General features: G+C 42.1%; 1 protein-coding gene across 1 annotated transcript; it reads left to right on the top strand.

The window, feature by feature from the left end:
* The first annotated feature begins 225 nt into the window (after nucleotides 1-225).
* On the top strand, nucleotides 226-24,892 carry LOC145413670 (uncharacterized). Its single transcript, XM_080283327.1, has 3 exons — nucleotides 226-832; nucleotides 1,058-1,424; nucleotides 24,856-24,892. The coding sequence occupies exons 1-3, from the start codon at nucleotides 226-228 to the stop codon at nucleotides 24,890-24,892; spliced, it is 1,011 nt and encodes a 336-aa protein (XP_080139453.1).
* The last annotated feature ends 277 nt before the right edge of the window (nucleotides 24,893-25,169 follow it).

Genomic DNA, 25,169 nt, shown 5'->3' with positions numbered 1-25,169 from the left:
TCTTGTGCCAAAGGAAAGTATAAGTGGATAATGGTGTATCAAGATCACCTAACAAAGTATTGCATATTGCGTCCCTTTACTTCAAAAAGGGCCGCTGAGGTTGCATTCCAACTAATGGACATATTTTTAATGTTTGGAGCACCTTAAATTCTTCAAAGCGATAATGGTAGTGAATTTACAGCATTAGTCATTTCGGAACTCAAACTTCTTTGGCCAGACTTGTTAATGGTTCATGGTAAACCAAGGCATCCGCAGAGTCAGGGATCAGTTGAACGCCTTAACTGTGATATAAAAGACATGCTAGTTTCATGGTTAGGTGATAATGATACAAGTGACTGGCCCATGGGACTCAAGTTTGTGCAGTTTCAAAAGAACACCAGTTACCATTCTGGGATCAAACAATCCCCATACAAAGCACTCTTCGGTGTTGGGGCCAGAGTAGGTCTACGCTCAACTGCACTTCCAGAGGAAGTTTTGAAGACAATGGTTACTGAAGATGATTTACTTGGGGCTTACACTTTCCCCTCGGACTCTGCTCATCCAGATGATTCACGTGAGTGCTCTGTTCGTCCAGTTGATCCACCTGAGTGCTCTGCTCATCCAGATGATTCACCTGAGTGCTCCGCACATCCAGATGATCCACCTGAGTGCTCTGTTCATCCAGATGATTCACTTGAGTGCTCTGTTCATCCAGATGATCCACCTGAGTGCTCTGCTCATCCAGATGATTCACCCGAGTGCTCTACTCATCCAGTTGATTCATCGAAGGGCTCTACTTATCCAGATGATTCACCTGAGGGTTCTACTCACCGTGAGGACTTCGCTCATCCAGGTAGTGACGCTCACACACAGAAAAAAAATATATTAAAAAAATGTAACTGATAGCTGATCTCATTAAGCTCATAACCACATGTCAAGTCTATCACCATTAATTAAATATTTATCTCTGTTATAAAGCTAAAAATCCATTGCTTTTATTCTTTTTTTGTTCATTCAGATGGTTTATCCGAGGGTTCTGCCTATCCAGACAATTCACCCTGAGACCAGTATCCTACAGGAAGACTTCACGTGCTCCAAGAAAACATAGCACCTCAACGGTCAAGAGCAGCTGCTGGTCAGTTAGCCCAAGCTGAACGCATGGTGAAACGTAGTCGTTTAGATCATGCCCCTGGTAATCCCGGAGATAATGTGACAATTCCCATCCTGTTGGTTGATCGAGGTAAATGTGATCCCCGAAATGTTATAGGTGGTATCTTAGATCTTAATGAAAATGACATGTATCGAATAGCCATGAGAGAAGGAATACTTAAGGGACGCTACAGTAGAAGTCAGTTTGATATTTGTACCCAGCAACTGTATGGCCTTGGTGACGTGAGTGCAGACAAGGAAATAGGACTTCGTCAGGCAGTACAGCAGTCATCTAGGTTTGGTGGTCAAGGTTATACTAAGTGCAATTGTACTGTGAGTAAGAAACAATGTCAAACAAATCGCTGTAAATGTTATAAAGAAGGTCACAAGTGCAATAGTCGGTGCCACTCTAGTTTGACCTGTAAGATAAAAACTGATTTAATGTCTTAATTTATTGTCCTATTTTATTCTTTCATTGTTTTATTATCACATTATATTATTACGCAGGTTTTATTATCACATTCTTTCGTCACGTAGGTTTTAGAAAATAAAATTTTACTCAAGAATACTGTTTGTTTGTCTATGTCAGTTTATTACCCCTTATTAGTCAATATGCCAAGAAATTCTATCAGAAATTTAGTCACTTTGTAAATTGTCTACAATTTTTAGCTGATTTCTAAATTGACTGGGTGAACCAGGCAATTCACATATTGCCTGAAAAATTAACTCACTTTACAAATTGTCTGGATTTAGATATTGACTGTAACATATACATGTTCCGTACCTTCTCTCTGATGTGGTCAGCCGGAGATAGTCTGTTATTGACAATCACACCTAGGTCCTTCTCTCTTTCTGATGTGTGTAGGGTTTTATTTCCTAATGTATGATCTCAATCAGGTCTTTTTCCACTTTTACCAAACTTGATTACATGACACTTGTCCACATTGAATTCCATTTGCCATGTATTACTCCATTCATGAAGTTTATTTAATTCTTCTTGTAGCTCTTTACAAGAGTCTGTGTTAGTAATTCTCCTTTGCATTTTTGCATCATCAGCAAACATATTTAGATAGCTTTCATTTCCAGTGTTACTGTCTATATCATTTATATACACTAAAAACATGATTGCTACCAGCACTGAGCCCTGTGGTACTCCACTAATTACTTCTTTCCATGATGAGTAATTTCCCCTTAGTACTGTTCTCAATTTTCTTTTCATGAGAAAATCTTGCATCCAACAGTACAGTTTGCCTCGAATTCCTCCTTGATGGTACAGTTTCCATAAAAGTCTTTGGTATGGTACTGTGTCAAATGCTTTCTTGAAATCTAAATATATACTGTCCACCCATCCTTCTCTTTCCTGTAATGTGTCTGTTACTCTGTCATTGTAGCTCAACAGATTAGTAACACATGATTTTCCTTTTCTGAAACCAAACTATCTTTCTGGTATCATACTGTGTTCTTCTAGGTGATTTACCCAAGCTTTTCTTATAAGCTTTTCTAATACCTTGCTTACAACACTGGTTAGTGATACTGGTCGGTAGTTAAGTGGATTTTGTCTATTCCCTTTCTTGAATAAGGGAACAATGTTTGCTTTCTTCCAAATATAAGGTAGTTTACCTTGACTCAAGGATTTCACTAAAATTAAAAATAATGGTTTACTTAACTCCTTTGCACATTCACGTAGCACCCAACATGAAATTTCATCAGGACCATTTGCTTTTCCTTTGTTTAATTTACTTAGCTCCTCCTGTATTTCTTTTTCTGATGTTTGTATATCTGGTAGTATGTGTGGGCATGCATGTTCCACATAATCCCTCTCAAAATTTTTTTCCTCTGTAAAAACTGATTGGAAATTCTTGTTTAGTGCTTCACAAATATCCTTCTCTTGTGTATAGATGATTCCATCGTCCGTAATGGACTGTATTTTATCTTTTACTTTGGTTTTGCTTCTAATGTAGCTGTAAAATAGCTTTGGTTGATCACTACTTTTATTTATGATATCCTCCTCAAACTGTTTTTGTGCTTCCCTCCTTATTCTTGTATAATCGTTTCTTCCCTATTGTTTCTTCTGTATCTATTCCACAACAAATCTCTTTTTTCTTTTGATTTTTTACATTCTGTATTGAACTATTTCTTTCTTTTCTTTTCTGCTTCTTTGTGCTGTGGGATGTACTTCTGGACTCCTATTTCATAAAGTTCACAGAATTTTTCATATATAGCATTTGAATCTTGTCTTCTAAGCTCCTTTTCCCAAGCAATTTCTAAGAAGTACTTCTTTAGGTCATGATACTTTCCCTTTTTATAGTTTAGGCTCTTTTTGTAACTTTCATTACTGTTATCTATGTCATATGCAATCCTGAAATTGCAATTTAGTGCTGCATGGTCGCTTTTGCCGAATAGAGGGTGATATATTAAATTGTCAACATCGTTTTCTTGCCTAGTAAATATGAGATCTAGCATTGAGGGCACATCGAATCCTCTTTTTCTGGTGCTTTCCCTTACATGTTGCGTTAGGAAAAATTCTTGCACGAGATCCGGGAGCTTTTGGTCCCAACAGCTTTTTTGGCTTATATCTAGAGTATTCCAATTGATATTTGTATTAAAATCTCCAGTCAGTATAATTCTTTTCGATTTCTCCTCCATTTTATGTAGTAATGCTCTTAAACTCTGAACTGTACTCTCCGCCAGGTCCTCATATTCGTCTCTTTCCCATGTGTTTGATCTGGGTGGCATGTACAAATTGACTACAATTACTTTCCCTTCAGATGTATTTACCTCTACTGCAATCATTTCTACTTGTCAGGGTATATCTAATTCTATTTCTGTGACTTTTAGATTTTTCTTAGTTAATATTATAATTCCTCCTCTTTTTTTTTTAAGTTCCTATCTCTTCCCCAAATATTATATTCCTCCAAGTTTAAGATGTCATTCTATATCCTTGATGTTAATTTTGTTTCAGTTAGGCATATTATATGTGGTTCATTTTCTCTGACAATCATTCATCTCTAATAATTTAGAAACCATTCCATCCACATCTGAGTACGTCAACTTAATCATCTTGTTTATATACTTGTCAGAATTTGGTTCTACTACCTTCCTCTTTTTTATTCCCTCCTGTTTATGTACCACTTTCGTACCTGCAATCCAATTACTTTGTAAAAAAATGTATTCTTCTCTTCCTCTGATCTTCCCTCATTTTTTATTTTTGCTTCCTCCCTCTTCTCTTTCAGTAATTCCAGTTCCTCTTGTGTTAGGCATCTTTTTATCCATACATTTTTTAACTCTTGTTCCATAAGATTCTTTGCATTTTTTAGTATCTCCTCCATGTGTTTAGACTCTGGAAGGTTACCTTTAGGGGTCTTGACTTGCTTTTTTCGTATTTCCCTAACCTTTTGTGTTCCTCTGTCTTTACTACAGATTTCCTCTGATACTTCTTTCAAAATGCCCATTACATTTGCCATCTCCTTTTTGTCTCTTAAGATCTTGTTTTTTTACTTCTACCTCTTCTATACCAGTGATTACTATAGATTTGTTAATATCTACAGAATCTCTGACTACCTTAGGATTGTTCTGGATTATTCTTTTCACTTCCTTTTTAATGCTTTTTTCTTCCACCCTTGTTTCCAAGTCTTTCTTTGCTTTCACCATTTCAGCATAAGTGGTTTCCACATCATTTTTGTAGCTTTGCACACCTTCATTCATCTGTAGCATCTTCTCAATATCACTGCTCTGATCTACCAGACTGCTTACTTGCCTAATTCTTTCTGTATCATTTTTGAACTCTTCCATAATAACCTCGTGGTTGACTGCTGTACTTGCCATTTCACTAATTTTCCTCCTAAGTTTACCCTACTCAACTGTTAGCTTATCTATGGTTGTGTCTTTCTTGTTGACTTCCTTTCCTAATTTTTGTATTTCTTCCGTTTGCAAGTGCATCTGTTTCTTGATTTCATCAATCTCATTTCGAAAAGCCGTCTCTAACCTGTGTACTCGTTCGACCGGTTTGTTGTGAGTCTCCATTTCAACCAGTTCTTGGTAGAAATCATCACCTTGCTTTCTACCTTTATCACTTTTCTTTTCCAAATTTGCCTTATTAAGAAGAGGAGCAGTCAAGGGAGATTTTTAAAAATATGTGAAAAGCGTTTAGTGGATATAATGATAAACGTGATTCATAATAGCTGTGAAGAAAGGAATTCTGATGACAATAGGGTTTAAGAGAATGTGCTTAGATGGTATGGTCGTATGGCGAGAACGGGGATAAATGTGGTAATGAAAATGGCGCATGTGAGTGTGCCTGAAGGTGGAAGGCGTGGTTGGCGGAGAAAAGGGTGAAGAGAGAATGGCAAATCAGTGTGTGAGAAATCGAGGTATGGAGGTTAACGACGCTTGGCAGCTGACAGGGGATCGAGTTGGCTTGATGAACTATGTATTGCAGAGATTATTAAAAGGGTTTGATGCCCCTTCTTTCACTTGATAGTGATCGGATTAGCTATCGGAAAGCCAACATACAAAGCATCTAGAGAGAAAAATACCCCTACTTCAGAATAAGAAAAATTACGGGATTATGCCTTTGAGGTGGATTCAGGATTACCTGAGCCTCACTGCTGTATGGATAAGTGTGCGACCCATTTCTTCAGCCTTGAGTGGAAAACATTAGATAATGATGGTTCACGATGACAACAATGATGATGATGATGATGATTATTATTATTATTATGATTATTATTACTATTATTATTATGATGATGATGATGATGATGATGATTATTATTATTATTATGATTATTATTACTATTATTATTATTATGATGATGATGATGATGATTATTATTATTATCATTATTATTATTATACCCAGAACCGGACAAAGGACTTGGTAATGGGTACATGGAATATAAGAGGAGCGAATGATGAGGTGAAAGAGAGAGAGATTGTCCAGGTGCTTTTGGGTGCGAAAGTGGATGTATGTGGAATAACTGAAACAAAATGGAGAGGAGAAAGTGTGAGAGAATGGGAGTAGGGATGGGGTATATGTGCAAGAGTAGGTGAGAATGAGAGGGCAAAGGAAGGAGTATGTATAGTTGTGAGTAAAAGATGGAAGAAGAGCATAAGACAGTATGGATCAGTTGGGTCAAGGATTGTGTGGGTAAAGTTGAAAGTTGGAATACAAATGTGGGCGATTGTGTGTGTGTATGCGCCAACGCAAGATCGTGCTAGAAGAGTCAGAGAAGAGTTCTGGACAAATGTGGAAGTGTGCATGGAAAAGTTTGGAAGGAATGAGAGAGTGTTTTTGATCGGTGATATGAATGGTAAAGTTGGGAATGTGAAGGTGGATGGAATAGTTGGTGAGTGGGGTGTGCCTGCTGAGATAGATGAGAATGGGAGTGCATTAGTGGAAATTTGTGCTGGGAGGGGGTTGGTGATAGCCAATACCCTCTTCAGGCATTAAATGATCCACAGGTATACATGGCGAGTGATGAGAAGGGTGGGTGGTGAACTGAATGAAAGGAAGGCAATGATTGATTATGTGTGTGTGGATGAAAGGATGCGAAGATGTGTAATGGATGCAAGAGCTTATAGAGGTTGCGGGAGTGTACTTTCTGACCACTACTTGGTGGTGGCCAAAATTAGGATTCAAGTAAGATGGAGCAATAGAAGGGAAAGATGAGAGGAAGGAGTAGTTGCAAGGAGAGTGGAAAGGTTACAAGAGGATGAGAAAAAGGCAGAGTATAAGAGAGAAGTGGAGGAACGATTGGGCAAATAAGAATTGGAGCAGATGGGAGACGTGGAAGGTGTGTGTAGGATATTTACAGAAGAAATATGTGCAGCATGTGATGTGGTGTGTGGAAGGAAGAGAAGATGGAGGGGGGTGCAAGGACCAGCGTGGTGGACTGAAGAGGTGAGACAGGCTGTGGCACAAAAGAAGAAAGCATACAATGAATGAATGAGAAATAGGGGCGTGGAAGAAGTTGAGAGGCAGAAGAAAGAGTTATATGTAGAAAGAAAGAGAGGTGAAAAGATTAGTAAGAGAGAGTAAGAAGAGAGTGGATGAGGAATTTGGAAGGAATTTGAGTGTAAAGTGGAGGGACTGTAAGAAAATGTTCTCGAAAGAGGTGAAAAGTGTCAGACAGGATGGAAGTGAAGTTAGCAGGGGAGTGAAAGATAAATATGGTAGATTACTAGTGGAGAAGGGAGAAAAAGTGAGCAGATGAAGAGAACACTTTAAGGAATTGTTGAACATAGAGGATGGAAGTAATGCGAGTATAAGTGGCTGGGGAATGGCTGGGAGAAGGAGGGAGGTGAGAGGACAGGAAGAAATCAGTAGGATAGAAGTTGGGGAAGCAATGAAGAAAATTAATCGGGGAAAGCCCCAGGAATTGATGGAGTGTGTGGTGAAATGCTGAAGCATGGGGGAGAGATAGTAGTAGAATGGATGTGGAAGATGTGCAGATTGGCCTGGGAGGAAGGTAGAGTTCCGGAGGATTGGAAGTCAGCTATAATTATTCCCTTGTACAAAGGAAAAGGGGAAAAAGAAGTGTGTGGTAATCATAGGGGCATTTGTCTTCTTAGTATAATAGGAAAAGTGTATGGTAGGATACTTATTGACAAAGTTAGAGAAAGAACAGAGAAATTAGCTGGAGAAGAACAGGGAGGCTTTAGGAAGGGAAGAGGTTGTGTAGATCAGATATTCATTCTTAGATCTTTAGTAGAAAAGTTTCTAGAGAAGGGAAAGAAGTTGTATGCAGCTTTCATGGATTTTGAAAAAGCATATGACAGGGTGGATAGACAAAGATTGTGGAAAGTATTAAGAATATATGGAGTAGATGGGAAGTTGTTGAATGCTGTGAAGAGTATGTACGATGGTGCGAAGGCTGCAGTGCGTGTGGATGGTGAGCTAAGTGAATTTTTCTCTTTGAAAGTTGGGTTGAAACAGGGATATGTCATGTCGCCATGGTTGTTCAATCTGTACATGGATGGGGTAATAAAAAAGGTACAAGGTAGGGTAGTGGATGTTGGAGTGGCCCTGGTGAGAGAGGATAGTGTTTGGAAACTCCCTGTACTGTTGTTTGCAGATGATACTGTGTTGTTGAGTGAAGACGAAGGGGAGCTGCAAGGCTTGGTGGATGAGTTTGGGAGAGTGTGTAAGAAACGGAATCTAAAGGTGAATGTAGGGAAGAGTAAAGTGATGGTCTTTGAGAGAGGTGAAGTCAGTGAATGTACAGCGAGGTTGAATGGTGAGGAATTGGAAAATGTGAGCACGTTTAAGTACTTGGGTAGTGTGATGAGTAAAGATGGAGGGTTGAAGGGTGAAGTGCTTGAAAGGGTACAGCAGGGAAGAAAGGTTGCTGGTTCTTTGAAAGCAGTGATAATAAACGGAAGTGAGCATGGAAGTGAAAAAGTTACTATATGACAGTATTGTGATACCAACTCTAACATATGGAAGTGAAGCTTGGACGTTGTTGGAAGGACACAAATCAAGAGTGAGAGCAGTGGAAATGAGTTTTTTAAGAGGAGCCTGTGGAGTCACATGGAGAGACAGGCTGACGAATGAGGATATAAAGGAGCATTGTGGTGTGGATGTGGATGTGATAGGAAGCGTTATGAGGAACAGACTCAGGTGGTTTGGCCATGTGGAGAGGATGGAGGGTGAAAGACTGACGAAGAGAGTGTATGTGAGTGAGGTGGAGGGGGGGAGAGGGAGGGGAAGGCCGAGGATGAGATGGAGGAATGGGGTGAAGTATATGAGAGAGAGGAGTGTGAGTTGGGAGCAGGGCAGTGAAATGGCGGGGGACAGGGCGACGTGGAGGCGATTTGTTTGTGGCCACCCCAAATGGGATTGAGGCGTCTGGCAATAGATAGATAGATAGATTTTTTTTATTATTATTTTCTTTCCTACCAGATAGTCAATCCCACAAAATTGTTTAAAGAGGGATGCCAAAGTGTTGTGTTCCAATATCTCTTAATCAACTGAATATTCACAATATAAATCAAGATCCATACGGGCACCTTGTCAGTGGATGAGCTCCCTCCCTCATCATCACCCAATCCCTCACTATCCATCACTCCACCAGACACTATACGTATGAGCTCTCCTTGGCTACCATCATAATCATCACAATCGTCATCATCATAATCACAGACAGGGTAGAACTGTTATGAGGAGGCAGAAGTAAAATATATAAAGCATCCATATTAGTGAAACTTAAACCTGGAGACTGCCAGTAAAGGCAAGGCGTGGACGGACGGACGGACCAACACACACACACACACACACACACACACACACACACACACACACACACACACAATGAGGCAGGCTAAGTGCGTTGGCGAAACACAAATTTTGGTGAAACATCAACACCAGTAGAATGGAGTATAAATAAATAAATGAATAAATAATATTACCCCTTGTATGCGTAGGGGCCCTGGGCTAGGCTGTCGTAGTCTGGTACATTTCAGGGTAGTTGACCGGCCTACTTCTCCTGGTGGCTTTACATGATCGACACACTTCCAGTCACTCTGTGGGGTAACCAACTTATGCACGGCCGTCACTTCCATTGGGGCCTTCTAACCACTACACCACCAGGTAGAACAATGACAGCAGGTAAATACTTCATTACCATCACACCTATTGTATTACATTCTGTCTTCAATCCACCTTAATCACCTGAGAAATAGTCTCCTCTACTGAAAGAGTTCCAAACAGACTCCATTAACCCGTTCAGTCCAAGGATATCATAACGAAGGCAAGTATAATATTATCTAGCACAAAACTGAATGAAACAAAAGGGGGGGGGGAAACATCTTTAGTACGATTTAGGATATTAGTAAGTGAAAAAACGATAATGAAATGAAACAGCCGGAAAAATAAATTCAAAATCAAATGCAAATACCAGAAGGAAACAAAATGAATTTTCAAGTAAAAAGACCACGACGTCGAGGCCTGGAATGAACCCGGGCTCCTATGACTTGAAGGCCACGGTTCCACTAGTCCCGATCACGCCGTCTTAAGGACCAAACTTATTACCAGCTATTATTACTTTCAGGTTCCTATGACTCAACGAAATGAGTAAAATCAGGATAGTAGAAACAGAATACAGAAGTTACTCTACCATGGAAGGGTTAATGCAGACAATATTAACACTCGCAGACTGCCATTCTCACTGTTAGCTAAAAATAAGCTTCTGACGCTAGGTGACATACTATACAACGTTTGTCCCGGGCATGAAAGGGTTAATTTTTACAATACCATCACTCTCAGCCTCCCATTCTCACTCCCAGATGGCTAAACGTTGCAACAGCTGTTAACCAGTCACTTCAACACAATGACCAGTGATGTGGTTAAAAACGCAAGCCTGGGACGTGTTTTTCATTTACCATTTTTTCCGTTTCTTGGCGATTTTTAATTTAGACAAGGCGTCACAGGGGGATGTAAAATTTAACAATAAAACTGATATTAATCGAAGGTAAACACAAAAAAACTGACTTGTGAAATCAAGTAGTAAGTTTTACTTGATGTGGCATACTTCGCCGATTCTCTAAGGACGAGAATTTTATAAACTTTCTCAACAGTACACAGCGGAGACTAATCGCTCACGAGTGCTGATTATTAGTACTGTTAGCCTTTGAGAAAGCATTCTTTACCCCCTGACAATCAATAATTAATTATAATAATGAACAAGTTCTTGCTGATACTTAACTGCTGGCTGGCACAACTGATTTAAGTTTTGATACAAAAGAACTGGCCTAAATACCAGTCGTGAATCATGTAAGGAGTTTGTGCTAACTAGGAGCAGCAGACTAAAGTAGCTCAATGTGGAGAAATCAAACACCATAAATATATTACATTAAGCTGAAAGAAAAGAACTGTAAGTCTATTGATTACAATAAATACATTTACATTACATAAATCTCAAAAATGAATTCAAAAAGGGAATTCACTGTCACAGGGGGACTAGTGAATTCAAATAACAAAGGAAATACACTCACTCACTCATTCAAAAGCTAATCAGACTTAAGGCTAAAAAAAAAAAAAAAATACTGGTCAGTGAAGGGAATGGAGCTGAAGCTACGAAAGACTGGGCATCTGTCTGTTGCACACCAGGCGCTGATATTCACTGCTAAGCTCACTGCAACTGCTCACCAAACTCAGCAGGGAAATATGGGGAATCATTGAACTCTGGAGGCTGTAGGCACTAGGGGGCCTCTGCTCTCAGCACTGGCACAGCGACCCACTCCCAAGGTTGCTCGACACCGACTGACTCATGTAACTAGGCTGGGCACGGCCCAAATCAACGGTCGAGAGGCAATGTGAGAACGACAACTACACAAATATTTTCACTCAGTGAAATGCACTGTCTATACAGAAATACAGTCACTTATGAAACAATGACAAAGGTTATGAAACTCATTACGATCTGAGTACAAAAGTGAGGCAGTTGGCAGTCTGAGCAAAAGTTTACACATTTCAATGAAATTCAGACATTCCCTTATTTGATACTAATACAATGTCACGAATTAATTCGTGACATTATGCCCCATCGAAATGAAATTTTTCATAGAAATTTTAACAGTAGGTGATATTTACATCCTAACTCAGTCACACAAGATTCACACTGTGGTGTGTGTACTATCCTGCTATAGGAGAAAATCACTGTCACCAGTGAGCGTAATAACGTCGTATTAACGTTAATAGAAGCAAGCTTGAGGAAAAAACTCTTTGACGACGGTGAATAATCCTGTACTCAGGTCAAACTGAGCGAAAAGGTCGCTACATTTACATTAACAACTAATTGTTATGTAGCGCGGTGTATGTAATACACTGTGTAGATGTGAAAGTTGTTGTGTAACTGTACATATGTGTAAAATGATATAATACAAATTAATAGTAAATGGAGATGACGAAGCAGAAAAGAAGAGGCAGCAGCATGCGGCAGAGACGATCAGCTGATCTGCAAGGTAAAACTGCTGCTCCCGCCAACTGTACCTGTGAAATCAATCAAGGTGGAGCATCAAAAGTGTTAGTGCGAGAAATAATTTTACTAAATTACAATTTCTCTCTCTCGCTACCTAGTAGTCAGTACTTATACTACAAAAAGTACACTTATTTTCTTAATGGATACATTATTAACCAGGAAACATAGTCCTTGGATTGCTCAAATCTCTCAGAACCTTTGTAGTTTACTAGTTAACCTAACTCTACATTTATGATTAATATCAGCAAGCTGAGAACCCCTACACAATCTCGGGCAAGTCACATTTCAACACCCAACATGGTGTGAACACTCATGTGGATAATGTGCATTCTCCAGGAATCCTCAGAGAGGCCCACAGCTCGAGACACCACAAGGTAATTCAGACACAGCCTCAGATTGCCTCTGCGGGGGTCTCGAACTTTCCCCTTAACCTACAGTACCTATGTATGTACAGACTCTGGACATAATGTGTCCTGTGTGACCTATGAGCAAGATACTGGGAGCTAAGCTAGTCCTTGGATTACTCAAATCTCTCAGAACCCCTGTCTTATGGACCCCAGTGTACAACAATTGTCTGTGTTAGTCATTAGTTAACAGGCGAGACATCAAGTCTGTGCCTACATTACCACTGCCCTCTCTCTCTATTGACTCAGAGATTATGGGTGTGGATTCAAACGGCGCAGGAAGGACACATCCCTGACTGGTGGTACACTGACACACATTGCAAGAACGCACAAACCTATCTATTTCTTGTCCCATTCCTGGCCAGAAAAAGTCAGCACGGATACGACCCTGGGTTTTCTTTTTTACCATGTGACCTCCTGATGCTGAACAATGACCCCATTCTAACACTGCTTGGCGGTATTTAGCAGGAGCGACAAACTCCAGTTGAACCTCGCCCTGGGGTGTTCGTGATTCACAGTAGAGCCGTCCTTGTTTACAAACGAACCTGGCTTGACCTCCCCATGAATACTTAATCACTTGACCCTTTTGCTTCTTCTGCACAGTAGCAAGTGTCGGGTCAAAGTGTTGTTCTTGGACAACATCTTGACTACAGATCAGATCTTGCGGTGTTGCGACGGTCAGCATGGTGACACGATTTGGAGCCCTAGCCATGGCTTGCATTACTACAACAGCCAAAGCCTGAGTAGCAACATCTACGGCACAACTACTTTTGATGCCTGGTATGTTACCTATAATGAGGTTAAACAAGTGTTCTGGCATGACATCAGCAGCTGTCAAGCCAGCGTAGAAAGGAGATGCCACCTGTATACATGCTTCAGGGAACAATCTCACTGATCCATCAATAAGTCTTACTTAGATCTGCTTACCTGTGTACTCCTCGGGCCGAACTAGACTCTGCCTGTCAGAGCAACCTAAGGAACCATTGTCTCTCATGACCTTCACAGGAACGCCTCCCACAAACCCTGACTGAACAAGGATGGCACTGTTGCACATGTGAGGGCCTGTGGAGGAAGCAGCCAGCCACTGATACGGCTGCATAGCTGCAAATGTGGTGCCCTGATAACTAGATGCCTGAGGGGTTGTACTCACTGTCTGGGGAGTTGGAGCACTGACCACCTGTGGAGAAGGGTTCGCTGTTGCAGTGAACTGTGGGGAAGTACCTGTGCTGCTAGGGACAACACCACCGTACTGCTGTTGAGGAATGAAGGCTGCGTTTCCCTCCTGCCTCCGATACACTGGGGCTGGTGCTGAAAACGATTGTCCTGACTGTTGATCATGTTGCTGATACTGCTGCTGGTTGGGGTCCTGCTTGTACTTCTTCCAATCAGGTTTCTGCGTATTTTGCCCCTGGTCCTTCTTCTGCTTTTTTTTTGGACCTCGGCCATGATTCTGAGAGAGGCCTTGATGCTGAGGTTCAGCCTGAGATGGCTTCCCAGACTTGTCAGCTTTCCTGTTCCAGGTCTGTTGCTTACGAGTTTGATACCCGTACACAGTGAAGAATGCATCAGCCATTTCCACGATTTGGCTGGCATCCCTTACTTGGCATATCTTAAGCTGAGCCATAAGCTCAGTAGGCCACGACTTCTCTAGGTGTGTGCACAGCATGAGGTCAATTATCCCCTTTCGTGTGCAAGGGGTTTCATCTTTCTCCATCCACTCATCTAAGTAGGTAATAAGACAGTCGAGGAACTGAGCAGCAGTCTCCTTTTCTTGGAGGCACGCCCTCATGAACTGACTCCTGGCATCGTCAACTGTGAGGCCGTACGCTATAATGGGTGCAGCCTTCATCATCTCATACTTGGGATTGTCTCCACGAATTCTGTGAAGAATATCGAGGGCAGAGCCCTCAAACAAGCTAAGAAACTGTAGCTGCTTAGCTGTCTCATCCAGCTGGTACAGCTGTGCCATGTCTTTGAAATGAGCTATGAATGGCTCGATTCACTCACCTTCCTTATGTGAAGGAAACTTGAGGCATGGGGTTGCCAGAACATGTGCTGGGAGAGCACTCATGGAGCTTGGGTCGGCTGAACCAGATGTGCCTGAAGCCAAGGAGTCTCACTTGAGCTTCAGCATATCAAGTTCATGTTTCTCATGTGCCTCGTGCTCGGCATGTTCAGGTTTGCGTTCTCTCTCGCGTTGTTCTTGCTTGTATTCGCGCTCTCTCTCACGTTCCTCACACTGTTCTCGCTCGTGTTCACGTTCTCTCTCGCGTTCCTCATGCTGAATTTTACACTCTTCAAGGGCATCACTCTCGCATTGCTGTTCATAAGTGTACTGTGAGAGCAAAAAGTCTTTACTTTCCTTGGGATTGGTAAGCCCCATATCTTTGGCTTCCTGTACATATATAGTAGTGGCCGTGATGCTAACCTAACTAAGGCTGAGTGGATTAAAGACTGAGTACTGACTGCTGTTTCCCAGAGAAATGCTAATAATCAAAAATAAAGAATATTGGCACAGGCTTGTGGTGACCAGTCTTATCTCCTGTAGAGGAGGATTCACTGTCACAGGGGGACTAGTAAATTGTTACTCCTTTTATCTCCGTGGAGGAGGATTCACTGTTGCAGAGGGACTAGTGAATCAGGACTAATCTTATCTAGTAAAACTGGTAAGATTCACTGTCGCAGGGGGACTAGTGAATCGTGACTAGTCTTATCTAGTTAAACTGGTAGGATTCACAGTCACAGGGGGACTAGTGAATCTGTGACTAGTGCCTATAGCCTTTAACCCGCCCCGTCCCGACCACTTTTTGACCACTGGTACCCCCCAATCCCGACCATTTTTCGACCCTTTTTTTTTTTGCTAAAACTTTCGCTTTTGGTGAGAAACATCGAAAATTCATAGAGAAATCGCTCACCTGAGGTTTAAAATACTCATTACAGGTAGGAGAGCCTCCTTACCTTACTGGGTTTTCTATCAGGCTGGCACCAAAGAAAACGAGTTCTATGGGAGGATAACTATTTCACACCACTCATAAACGGTATTTATTTATTTACTGTTACGAATTTATATGTAGTACAAGAGTATATTGGTTTTCAAGCAGTAATATAGGCATTATAAGCATTGTTTCACTCACTAATACCTGACCTTTTTTTGCCACATTACCTGATCATCATTTCTAACTGTTTCTTCCTCTAATGATATGTAAAGTTTGTCCTCCACATTGTCATTGATTGGGGAATCACTCTGGCCCTGAATTTCGTACCGTGGCATGACATGGCTATACTGGCAAGGTCACTGATAACAGGTGAATTGCTGAGAAAAGGGCATGCAGGGGGGGGGGAGGAGGTCATGCTGGGTAAGGCATTGTCTCTGCCTGGCATCTTGTTGAGGAAGGTGTCCCGTGTATATGTACCAAAAATGACTCGCGAAAATTGAAAATTGTGGAAATTATGAACCTTGCAATTGCAGGACGTTGAAGTACGTCCTCGGGATTAGCTGTGACAAAACGTGAGGACGTGGAAGTACGTCCTCGGGACGGCGCGGGTTAATGAGAACAAAAACCTAGGTGTGAGTGAGTATTATTTCGTTAATAACTTTAGAGCTAGCAATTAATATTCTGGAATAAGGTTGCCAGATGTCATGGGGGGATGTGAATTTAAGAATAAAACTGATATTAATTGAAGGTAAAAACAAGGAATTGAATTGTGAAATCAAGCAGTAAGTTTTACTTTATTCTGGCTTAATTCGCTGGTTCTCTAAGGACGAGAATTTTATAAACTTTCTCATCAGTACACAGCGGAGACCAATCGCTCACGAGTGCTGATTATTAGTACTGTTAGCCTCTGAGAAAGCATTCTTTACCCTCTGACAATCAATAATTAATTATAATAATGAACAAATTCTTGCTGATGCTTAACTTCTGGCTGGCACAACGGATTTAAGTTTTGATACAAAAGAACTGGCCTAAATACCAGTCGTGAATCATGTAAGGAGTTTGTGCAAACTAGGAGCAGCAAACTAAAGTAAGCTCAATGTGGAGAAATCAAACAGCATTAATACATTACATTAAGCTGAAAGAAAAGAATTGTAAATTTTCTGATTACAATAAATAAATTTACCTTACATAAATCTCAAAAATGAATTCAAAAGGGGAATTCACTGTCACAGGGGGACTAGTGAATTCAAATAACAAAGGAAATACACTCACTCACTCATTCAAAAGCTAATTAGACTTATGGCTAAAAAAGAATGAACGAAAATACTGGACAGTGAAGGGAACGGAGCTGAAGCTACGAAAGACTGGGCATGGTATTCACTGCTAAGCTCACTGCAACCACTCTCCAAACTCTGCGGGGAAATATGGGGAATCATTGAACTCTGGAGACTGTAGGTGCTAGGGGGCCTCCTCTCTCAGCACTGGGACGGCAACCCACTCCCGAGGTTGCTGGACACCGACTGACTCATGTAAGCAGGCTGAGTATGGCCCAAATCAACGGTCGAGAGGCAATATGAGAACGACAACTAAACAAAAATTTTCGCTCAGTGAAATGCACTGTCTGTACAGAAAGACAGTCACTTATGAAACATTGACAAGGGTGATGAAACTCATTACGATCTGAGTACAAAAGTAAGGCAGTTAATGGTCTGAGTGAAAGTTTATGCATTTCTTTGAAATTCAGACATTCCCCTATATGATACTTAAAATGCAGTATACTGCCACAGAGGGCGAGCTAACACCCCCAGAAGGAGCCCACAGAAGAGCAACGACAGCGCGCCGGGACTCAGGGTGACAACGACATAAGTCCACCCGGGCCGCGCACCCCTATGACCCGGATCTCGCCCACCACCACCGTAGCAGGAATAAAAGACTACCCTCCGGGTGAGCCTTCGCCAACCAACATCAGGGTGGAGCTGTTACTCCAGCTCCAGTCAGCACCATTGAGACAGCCGGTAGTTGCTCATCCCTCCTGAAGGAGATGGCCTGTAGCCGCTCTGAGGGAAAACAGGAGACGGCCTGCAGCCGCCCCTGCCTTCGTCAGGAGATGGCATGTAGGCGCTCTGAAGGTGTCCTCTCTGAGACGGCATGTAGCCGCTCAACCTTCCTGAAGGAGACAGCCTGTAGCTGCCCCAGCCTTCGTCAGGAGATGGCCTGTAGCTGCTCAACCCTCTTGAAGGAGATGGCCTGTAGCCGCTCTGAGGGAAAACAGGAGACGGTCTGTAGCCACTTCCGCCTTCATCAGGAGGTGGCCTGTAGCTGCTCTGAGGGTGTCCTTCCCGAGATGGCCTGTAGCCGCTCAACCCTCCTGAAGGAGACGGCCTGTAGCCACTCAACCCTCCTGAAGGAGATGGCCTGTAGCCGCTCTGAGGGAAATCAGGAGATGGCCTGTAGCTGCTCCTGCCTTCTTCAGGAGACGGCCTGTAACCGCTCCCGCCTTCTTCAGGAGACAGCCTGTAGCCGCTCTGAAGGTGCCCCTGAGTCGGCTTGTAGCTGCTCCCTTCCCCAGGCCACGGCCAGTAGCCAGGCCTTAGTGACAGCCTGTAGCTGCGCCCCTAGAAGGCCATGGCCAGTAGCCGGGCCCTACGGCAGGAGATGGCCTGTAGCCACTCCTCCATCAGGTGCTGACTCCTGTTCACCAACCTATGACTCAGAGGGAGTCCCCAGCCTGGAGGAGTACTGGAGTGGCCCCGTGACTTCCCCTGGTCTCTTCTCCCTGCAGCTGGATCTGCAGAGGACTCACCTGATGGACCCTGATGTAGGCCGGCGCCACAGCCCCTTCCTGATGGCGCCACTGAGCACTGGAGACCACAGCGCTTGGGACCCCCAGACCGCCCCCAGGACCCCTAGGTGGAACCTCCCTACACCCAGACGCCGGAGATCTTCGTCCTCCACCAGGCTTCTGAGCAAGAAGTTCAGGCAGTTATTCAGCCCCAGCCCTGAGGGTCGTACTCTCGCCTCAAACCCCGAGAGTGTGGGGCCCTTCGCCACCCACAGCCCTGGACGAGAGAGGACGCCCCTAAGCATGATCCCGTGGCCCCTGAACACAGAGGCCCCTGGCAGAACCCGGCCCCATCAGTAGTGAGGCTAGGTCACCTCCGCCTCCCTTGTACCTGACCGCCACGACGCCCAGACCTGAAAGGAGTGCCAGTGAAAGCACGTGTCCGTGACTTAGTGACGTGAAGACAGAGCAGTGAATTAACCATATAAAGGAAGCTAGTGAGAGAAGCACCAGTGACAATATAAAAGTGGTGGAGTTAATAAAAGTAACAGTGAAACCGTGAACACGGCCAAGCAGTGAAATACGGGTCTATTTCAGTGAATACGCTACCATCTAATAACACTGCATCATACTAAAATCATACACAGACCCCAGTGTTAAAGTAATAATTGCCAACAGCGAAATAGTACCACCCACTCCAAAAATATATAAAACTTGGACTTCCTGCAATAATAGTATATAAACCTCTGCCCTAAGTGCTATTCACCTTGCCCGACCTTGACCTGGGTAGTATCTTGCGCGATACTAATAACCCATATCTAGGCCTAAGAATTATAATTGTCCAGTGTAACTGTATTCGTGACGTCTACCCGTTCCACCGTAGAATTTAGTAATACACATGTAAGGTTGTTGCCTTGAGTTTTTGTGTCCTGCCTCTCTCCTATTTGTGTAAGCTCCGGTCTAGAAACAGAGCCCAGCTACACACTAGGCATTAGGGGGATGGAAAGCCGAGCCAAAAACACCTAGCAGTACAATACTAATACAATGTCGTGAATTAATTTGTGACACAAGGATAGAATTTTCTAATTTCTTTTGTTTAGGATTGTCTTTGCTCTGAAGGGGTTAAATGTAGCCTTCCTTTAACCCTGCCAAACGAGACGTCTTTCTTTAGCTTAATAAATTAGGTTTTCTAGGGCAAGTAAAATTAAACCAAAATAACGTACAGTCATGTTCTAAAGTCCTGTCCTGAGAACGAACCTTGTAAACCCCGGAGAAGTGAATCTGAACCACCGTTCATGAAGTCCCAGTTCTGGCAACAGTTGGTGGTCCGCGGTGTGAGCTGTAAGGAGGAAGGGTAGTGATGGTGGTGGGGGGTAGGTGGTGGGGGGGAGTTATTACCGAGTTAGCAGTGCAGTATAAATGTTAGACATATTTCTTATGGATGTAAAACCAACACCAACATGTCACACGACTCGGGTGGTTACGTGCCGTATGTGCAGTTATGTCACGCATATTCAGTTTCTTAATTCCATTTGAAAATGGTTGTCAGGTACACTGTGACACAAACTACCCCTCAGCCCGGCCACCCTCTTTCTCCCACCGTGAATCGACTGACACGTAATATGGATGGAATAAAAAACATTTCCTCTAGACCATAACAAATGGAAGTATAAAGGAAAACATGAGGGTGAGAAACCAGGTTGTTATAGCACGTCATTTGAAAAAAATAAATTTAAAACATCGCATGGCAACAGTTTAACTAGAGAGAGAGAGAGAGAGAGAGAGAGAGAGAGAGAGAGAGAGAGAGAGAGAGAGACCTGTATCTAGTGTAGATGAGAAAAATAAATATCACCTGTGCAACATATCTGATGCATTATTTGTCCCATCATAATTTTTGTTTGGCACTATGCTAGAAGCTAGGAAACGGGCAGGTGGAAAAAAAAAAAAACGTAGTGCATCGGCATGTATGTGCCACCTACCCACGGGCTACGACGACATTTGGGGTTGCAAACATTTGCGCTTACCAAATACAAGCATATTAAACAGAGAAACAGCATCTTATTTCACGTCTCGTTTATATAATTATGGCAAGGCACACTACATGGTTAGGATAAGTTACACCGGCCGTCGGACACAGCATTCAGGACCAACAGGTAAGGAGTGTGGTGGACTATTGTGGTTCCATCACTCATCTCGTCACCCTGACTAACTTAGTCCCTGTGTATATAATCTCATAATCCCCTAGACCACCACTGTGTCAGGGATGACGGTGTGAGCAGAGCCATTGCTAATATAGTTATAGATTGTTTAATATATGGTGACTGTAATCATAACCTGTGTTTTGACCGTTTTTGAGGTATTAATCGATAATATACAATAACATAAACGTGCGAACAGAAGACATACTGGCTAGCGTGACTCCCATGTGAAGATAATGCCATGTTTATGAATACCTACAGCACAGATTGCTTGTTAACTTTTATTTTATTTTTTTTTATTGTTTTGGTCAGGAACTGATATGTGGTATTTTTACATGAGGGATCATTACTTTAGACAGTTTTGTGACTCGCTTTCTCTGGCTTTCTTCCGCAAATGATTGATTCAGCGAAAACATCGAGAGAAAAAATTTGTGACAATAAACATAATCAGTTTGATATTTTTGTCGCGTGTCACGAGTTAGGTGACACATGCATCCTCGGTTCAGTGACTTAGATGGGGTGTCCAGGGAGTGGTTATGGATTGGGTTAGGGTAGGTTTCGTTTGGTCAGTTTCATTTGCCTACTTTAGCCCCCCAAAGTTGGATTGGTTAGACTTTCAAAGACAAAATTATGTTTTCGGATGGACTTTGATGTTACTTGAATGTTTCTGACCTTAATTTCCATCGCAGATTTAGTGATACTTCCCCGCCAAACATCAAAAACTATCGAAAAAAAAAATTTCGTCTTCGAAAGACATTTGTAACTGAAATGATTAAATCACCCATCAAAGTAAATGTAGTGTATCTATCTGGGTAATCGATCCACTGCAGTAATTACTCGTTGGGCTATAGAACGAACTCATTACAGCTTACAAAACATGCCTCACAGTGACATATAGTGTGATAATTATTGCTATATCAGATACTGTTATCCTTCTGATGGTACTCGTTTTGTAATCCGGCCTGACATATTCATGACCTGGTTATTTGTTTGATCACCTTATAGTAAGGTTAGAAAAAGGCAGGTAACCCACGCCACTGCACCCGGTGGGTGGGTGTTACGGGGGGTTGGACATACTTACCAGACATAACCTGACCACCTGGAGTCCTAAACGTTAAAAAGGACAAGAACTCATATGACACAACACACTAGTAAGAAAATACTTAACCTCACACAGTAAGTCTCTTACGTGACCCTTCCTAATGTGATACATACTCGTATGTTGGTTTACTGTACTAATTCATTCTATCTCTTCTGACGTTTTAAAAACACGAGTTTGAGGTTAACTTGCCACTATATAATTTGCTGGCAAGCTTCATTAGAATAACATAAACTCAAAAGATGAGTAAGTTCAATTAGATCCATATATTTTTGACATTTACAAATTTTTACCATTGAGTTATAGTCCTTTTTCAGTTGGAGTTTTAGTTTTTCCGGTACCTTTTTTTTTTTTTTTTTTTTCAAGGTGGCGAGTGTTGTCTGGTAAGCTATTGTCCTGTGATTTTTTTCTTTGTAGTGAGTTTTTGGCCAGTGTGATTTTGTTCTTTGTCATTTTTTTTTTTTTTTCGGTGAGTTTGTGCCCGTGGCCCAATTTTAACGCTGATGTGCGTTGGGGAAGGGGTATCAGGGATTTGCTGGTTCGGCAAGTCGGGTGTGGTGTTGAGGAGGGGGCTATGGGCACTTCTTGATGGTGTAAGTGGACAGGGACGAGTGCTGCGTCCCAAACAACAGGAGACGTGTCACTGGTATTACAACAGATAGCTCTAGTGCATGGCATACCAGAGTATTCCCTAGGGGAGCTGATTTTGCTAAATAGTGCGGGTAAGGCCCAGTGCCTTAAAGGTAACTGGATTCACCAGGCAGAGTGTAGTTCACACACAGACACACACACCTAGTGCCATTAAGGAACGATAGGCTGTATATGCGAAGACGAATACAGTTATATTTCGTTCACAGTAGATACAGGTATATCGCGCCTTTACGATAGGATGGATATAGTTTAACCTATTAGTCACGTTTCATATCTCTACGATAAAACATCCAATTTACCTGCAGGTCAAATCTGATAAGATAAGTAAAGCACTGCCAGGGTTGTGTTTGTCAACAGATGTATCACTGCTATCGTTGTTCTCACCCTGAACTGTAAGGTTACCAAGTGTGGGTGGAAATGGCATCTTTATCCAAATCTATACATGTTCATACAGTCATTCCGTTTGGCCTAACATGGTCGTCAACACGCTAGTGAAAGTCTGGTGTGTGGAAGGGAACGACCCTATGGAGGGAACATGAGTCCCGTCCTCGAAGTGGGGTGTGGAGGCATACTAGTGAAGGCAAATAGTTAAGTGCATGATGGGTATAGGTAAGCACGGGCGTACTGGAGAAAATGACTCACGAATTAACAATGAAAACGCATTTGCCACCATTTAAAATTCACCATTGTTTATTAGGGAACGGCAAATGGAACCTGACTCTGACCTCAAGCCATCTACCATCACCTACCCTTTCTGCTTGACAAGGTCATTGATGGGTTCCAGGCTAAATTGTGATTTATATTTTGTATCCTGATTTAATTAATAGTTTTTATAACACTACTCTCTGGCATCCCTCTGTATAGTTCATAGTCACGATTGACTCAGGCAGGCAATGTCAGACGCGCCGTTAAAATAAGAAAAACTTATTAATTAGTACATTCATGATCATCATCATCAACATCAATCCAAGCTCGTTTTCCAACCTACAGATGGAGTTAGGCAGGATCTATGAGAGAGAGAGAGAGAGAGAGAGAGAGAGAGAGAAAAGAAAGAAATAACTAACTGTACTCCCAGCGACGTGGGCCACACAATCATTCACGCAGTAGTGAGGCACGAGGAACTCCTGACTCCACTTGAGTCGTAATCACATTTCTTTCAGAAGGTAGGGGGACGGGGGAGGGGGGGAAACTTTTCTATAGATGTTCTTCATATTGCTTAAGTTAAATGAAGGTTCCGAAAACTTGTGATGTTTTCCACAACAAATAGTTCACCAAGCCAATTCGATCCTCTATCAGTTGCCAAGCCTCATCAAGCACTAGACCTTGTCTTTTCTCACACTCATTTAGCACTCTTTGATCACTTTTTCATCAGCCTACTACTTTTCGCGCCTTCAGAAACACTCACATGTACTATTTACAATACCGCATTTATCCCCGTTCTCGCTATATGACCATAACATCTAAGCACATTCACCTTATTCCTATTGTCATCAGACTTGCTCACTTCACGGCTTTGACGAATCACATTAATTATTGTTCTTTCCACTGGATGCTCTCAAAAATTTCCCTTCCATTGATTCTCTTCTTAACGTCGTTCTCATGCCACACCTCACAGCTTCACCCATAACATTAAAGGGTCGGATTAAAAAAACTTTCATGTTATCGTTTTGCAGCCCCGACATTTCAGTTTCTGTGTAGTGTCAAGGCCTTCTAGTACTGTCCACTATCATCCCATGTGCTTCCCTACTTTCCACCTTCTTTGCATATATACCTTTATTGTTCCATTGCACGTTGGTATCCTTAAATTCTCTGGCCAATTCGTCTCGACATTCACCCTCACATCAAACTGACAGTCGCCTTCTCCTTCAGTTACAGTCACTTTACAACCATTATAATTTACTTTCATGGTACGACATTCTAGACATGAACAAACTTATCACCAATCACTCAGTTACCAGCCATGGTAAATTAACAGCTGTGGATATGTTTAGTCAGCCTCTAAGACGGTGTGATCAGGAAGGATGTAACGGCCGCCGAGGAGTCATAGGAGCTTGGTTTCACATCCATCTCTGCAAGTGCCGTCTTTTTGTTCGTCTTACTTTTTATTATTACAATGACTTGCGCTTATCATGTCGCTAACCATTTTCCTTAACATTTACCTCCCACTAACATTCACATTCTTCTGTTCGGATGAATCAGGTTTATCCTTAATTTTTTGTTTTCCTACTGGTATCACAGAATTTCATTAAGCTTAGGAAAGACCTCTCGTTTTCAAGGTTATAAGAAATGGTTGCATAATCTAAACACAAAGTTCGAATATTCTCTCCAAATCCAAAGTTAAATCAGCAGGAGACGGCAAAAACAGAAGTGAATTAGACATCCCAGGCAGTGCTGTTAACCACTTTAACTCGCTGTCTTGCTGAAACGGTTGATAAATAAATGTTGCTACGCTTAGTCATGTAAGAATCAGCATAGGCGTCACAATATTTTAATACTAACAGAAGTAACTCGTTCAGTCGGAATAAACGTAGTGCACTATTTCAGCTAACGTCAGATGCATATATACAGATAAAAATAAGTATACTAGATTGAGACTGTTAATACTGTCACCATTAACTCCCTCATGGTCGAGGCAACTTCTGTATTATATTCCGGCTAATTCGATTTTACTCTTCTAGCTGTGAGTCACAGGAGCTCAAGAGTGTTGATCGTTGAATAAGTTTGGTGTGATTAGGACTGGTGGAGCCGTGGCCTGGGAGTCATCAGAGCCCCCGCTCAAGTAAACTACTGCGCCATCTTATATATATGAATTTCTTTTCTTGTGCTTTTTTGCTTTCGACTTTTTTCTCATATTTCCCCGACGTCCCCTTTTGTGCCTACTGTCACCCATGGTGAAGGAGACATTAATTGATTGATCTGTCCGTCCGTGAGTGTGTGGGTCCGTGCGTCCGTAACACGATTGTGCGCGAGATATCTTCTGAACCATAGACGG

Source organism: Coenobita brevimanus, chromosome 97 (assembly GCF_032717465.1).
Source record: "Coenobita brevimanus isolate Jiangsu-jjx chromosome 97, ASM3271746v2, whole genome shotgun sequence".
NCBI lineage: Eukaryota > Metazoa > Arthropoda > Malacostraca > Decapoda > Coenobitidae > Coenobita > Coenobita brevimanus.
This window is presented reverse-complemented; position numbering and strand designations above follow the sequence as displayed.

Coding starts and splice junctions, on each gene's coding strand:
- LOC145413670 (XM_080283327.1), top strand. CDS start 226: ATGGTTCATGGTAAACCAAGGCATCCGCAGAGTCAGGGATCAGTTGAA. Junction 833..1,057: donor TGAGGACTTCGCTCATCCAG/GTAGTGACGCTC, acceptor AGTATCCTACAG/GAAGACTTCACGTGCTCCAA. Junction 1,425..24,855: donor GCAGTACAGCAGTCATCTAG/GTTTGGTGGTCA, acceptor TTACTCTTCTAG/CTGTGAGTCACAGGAGCTCA.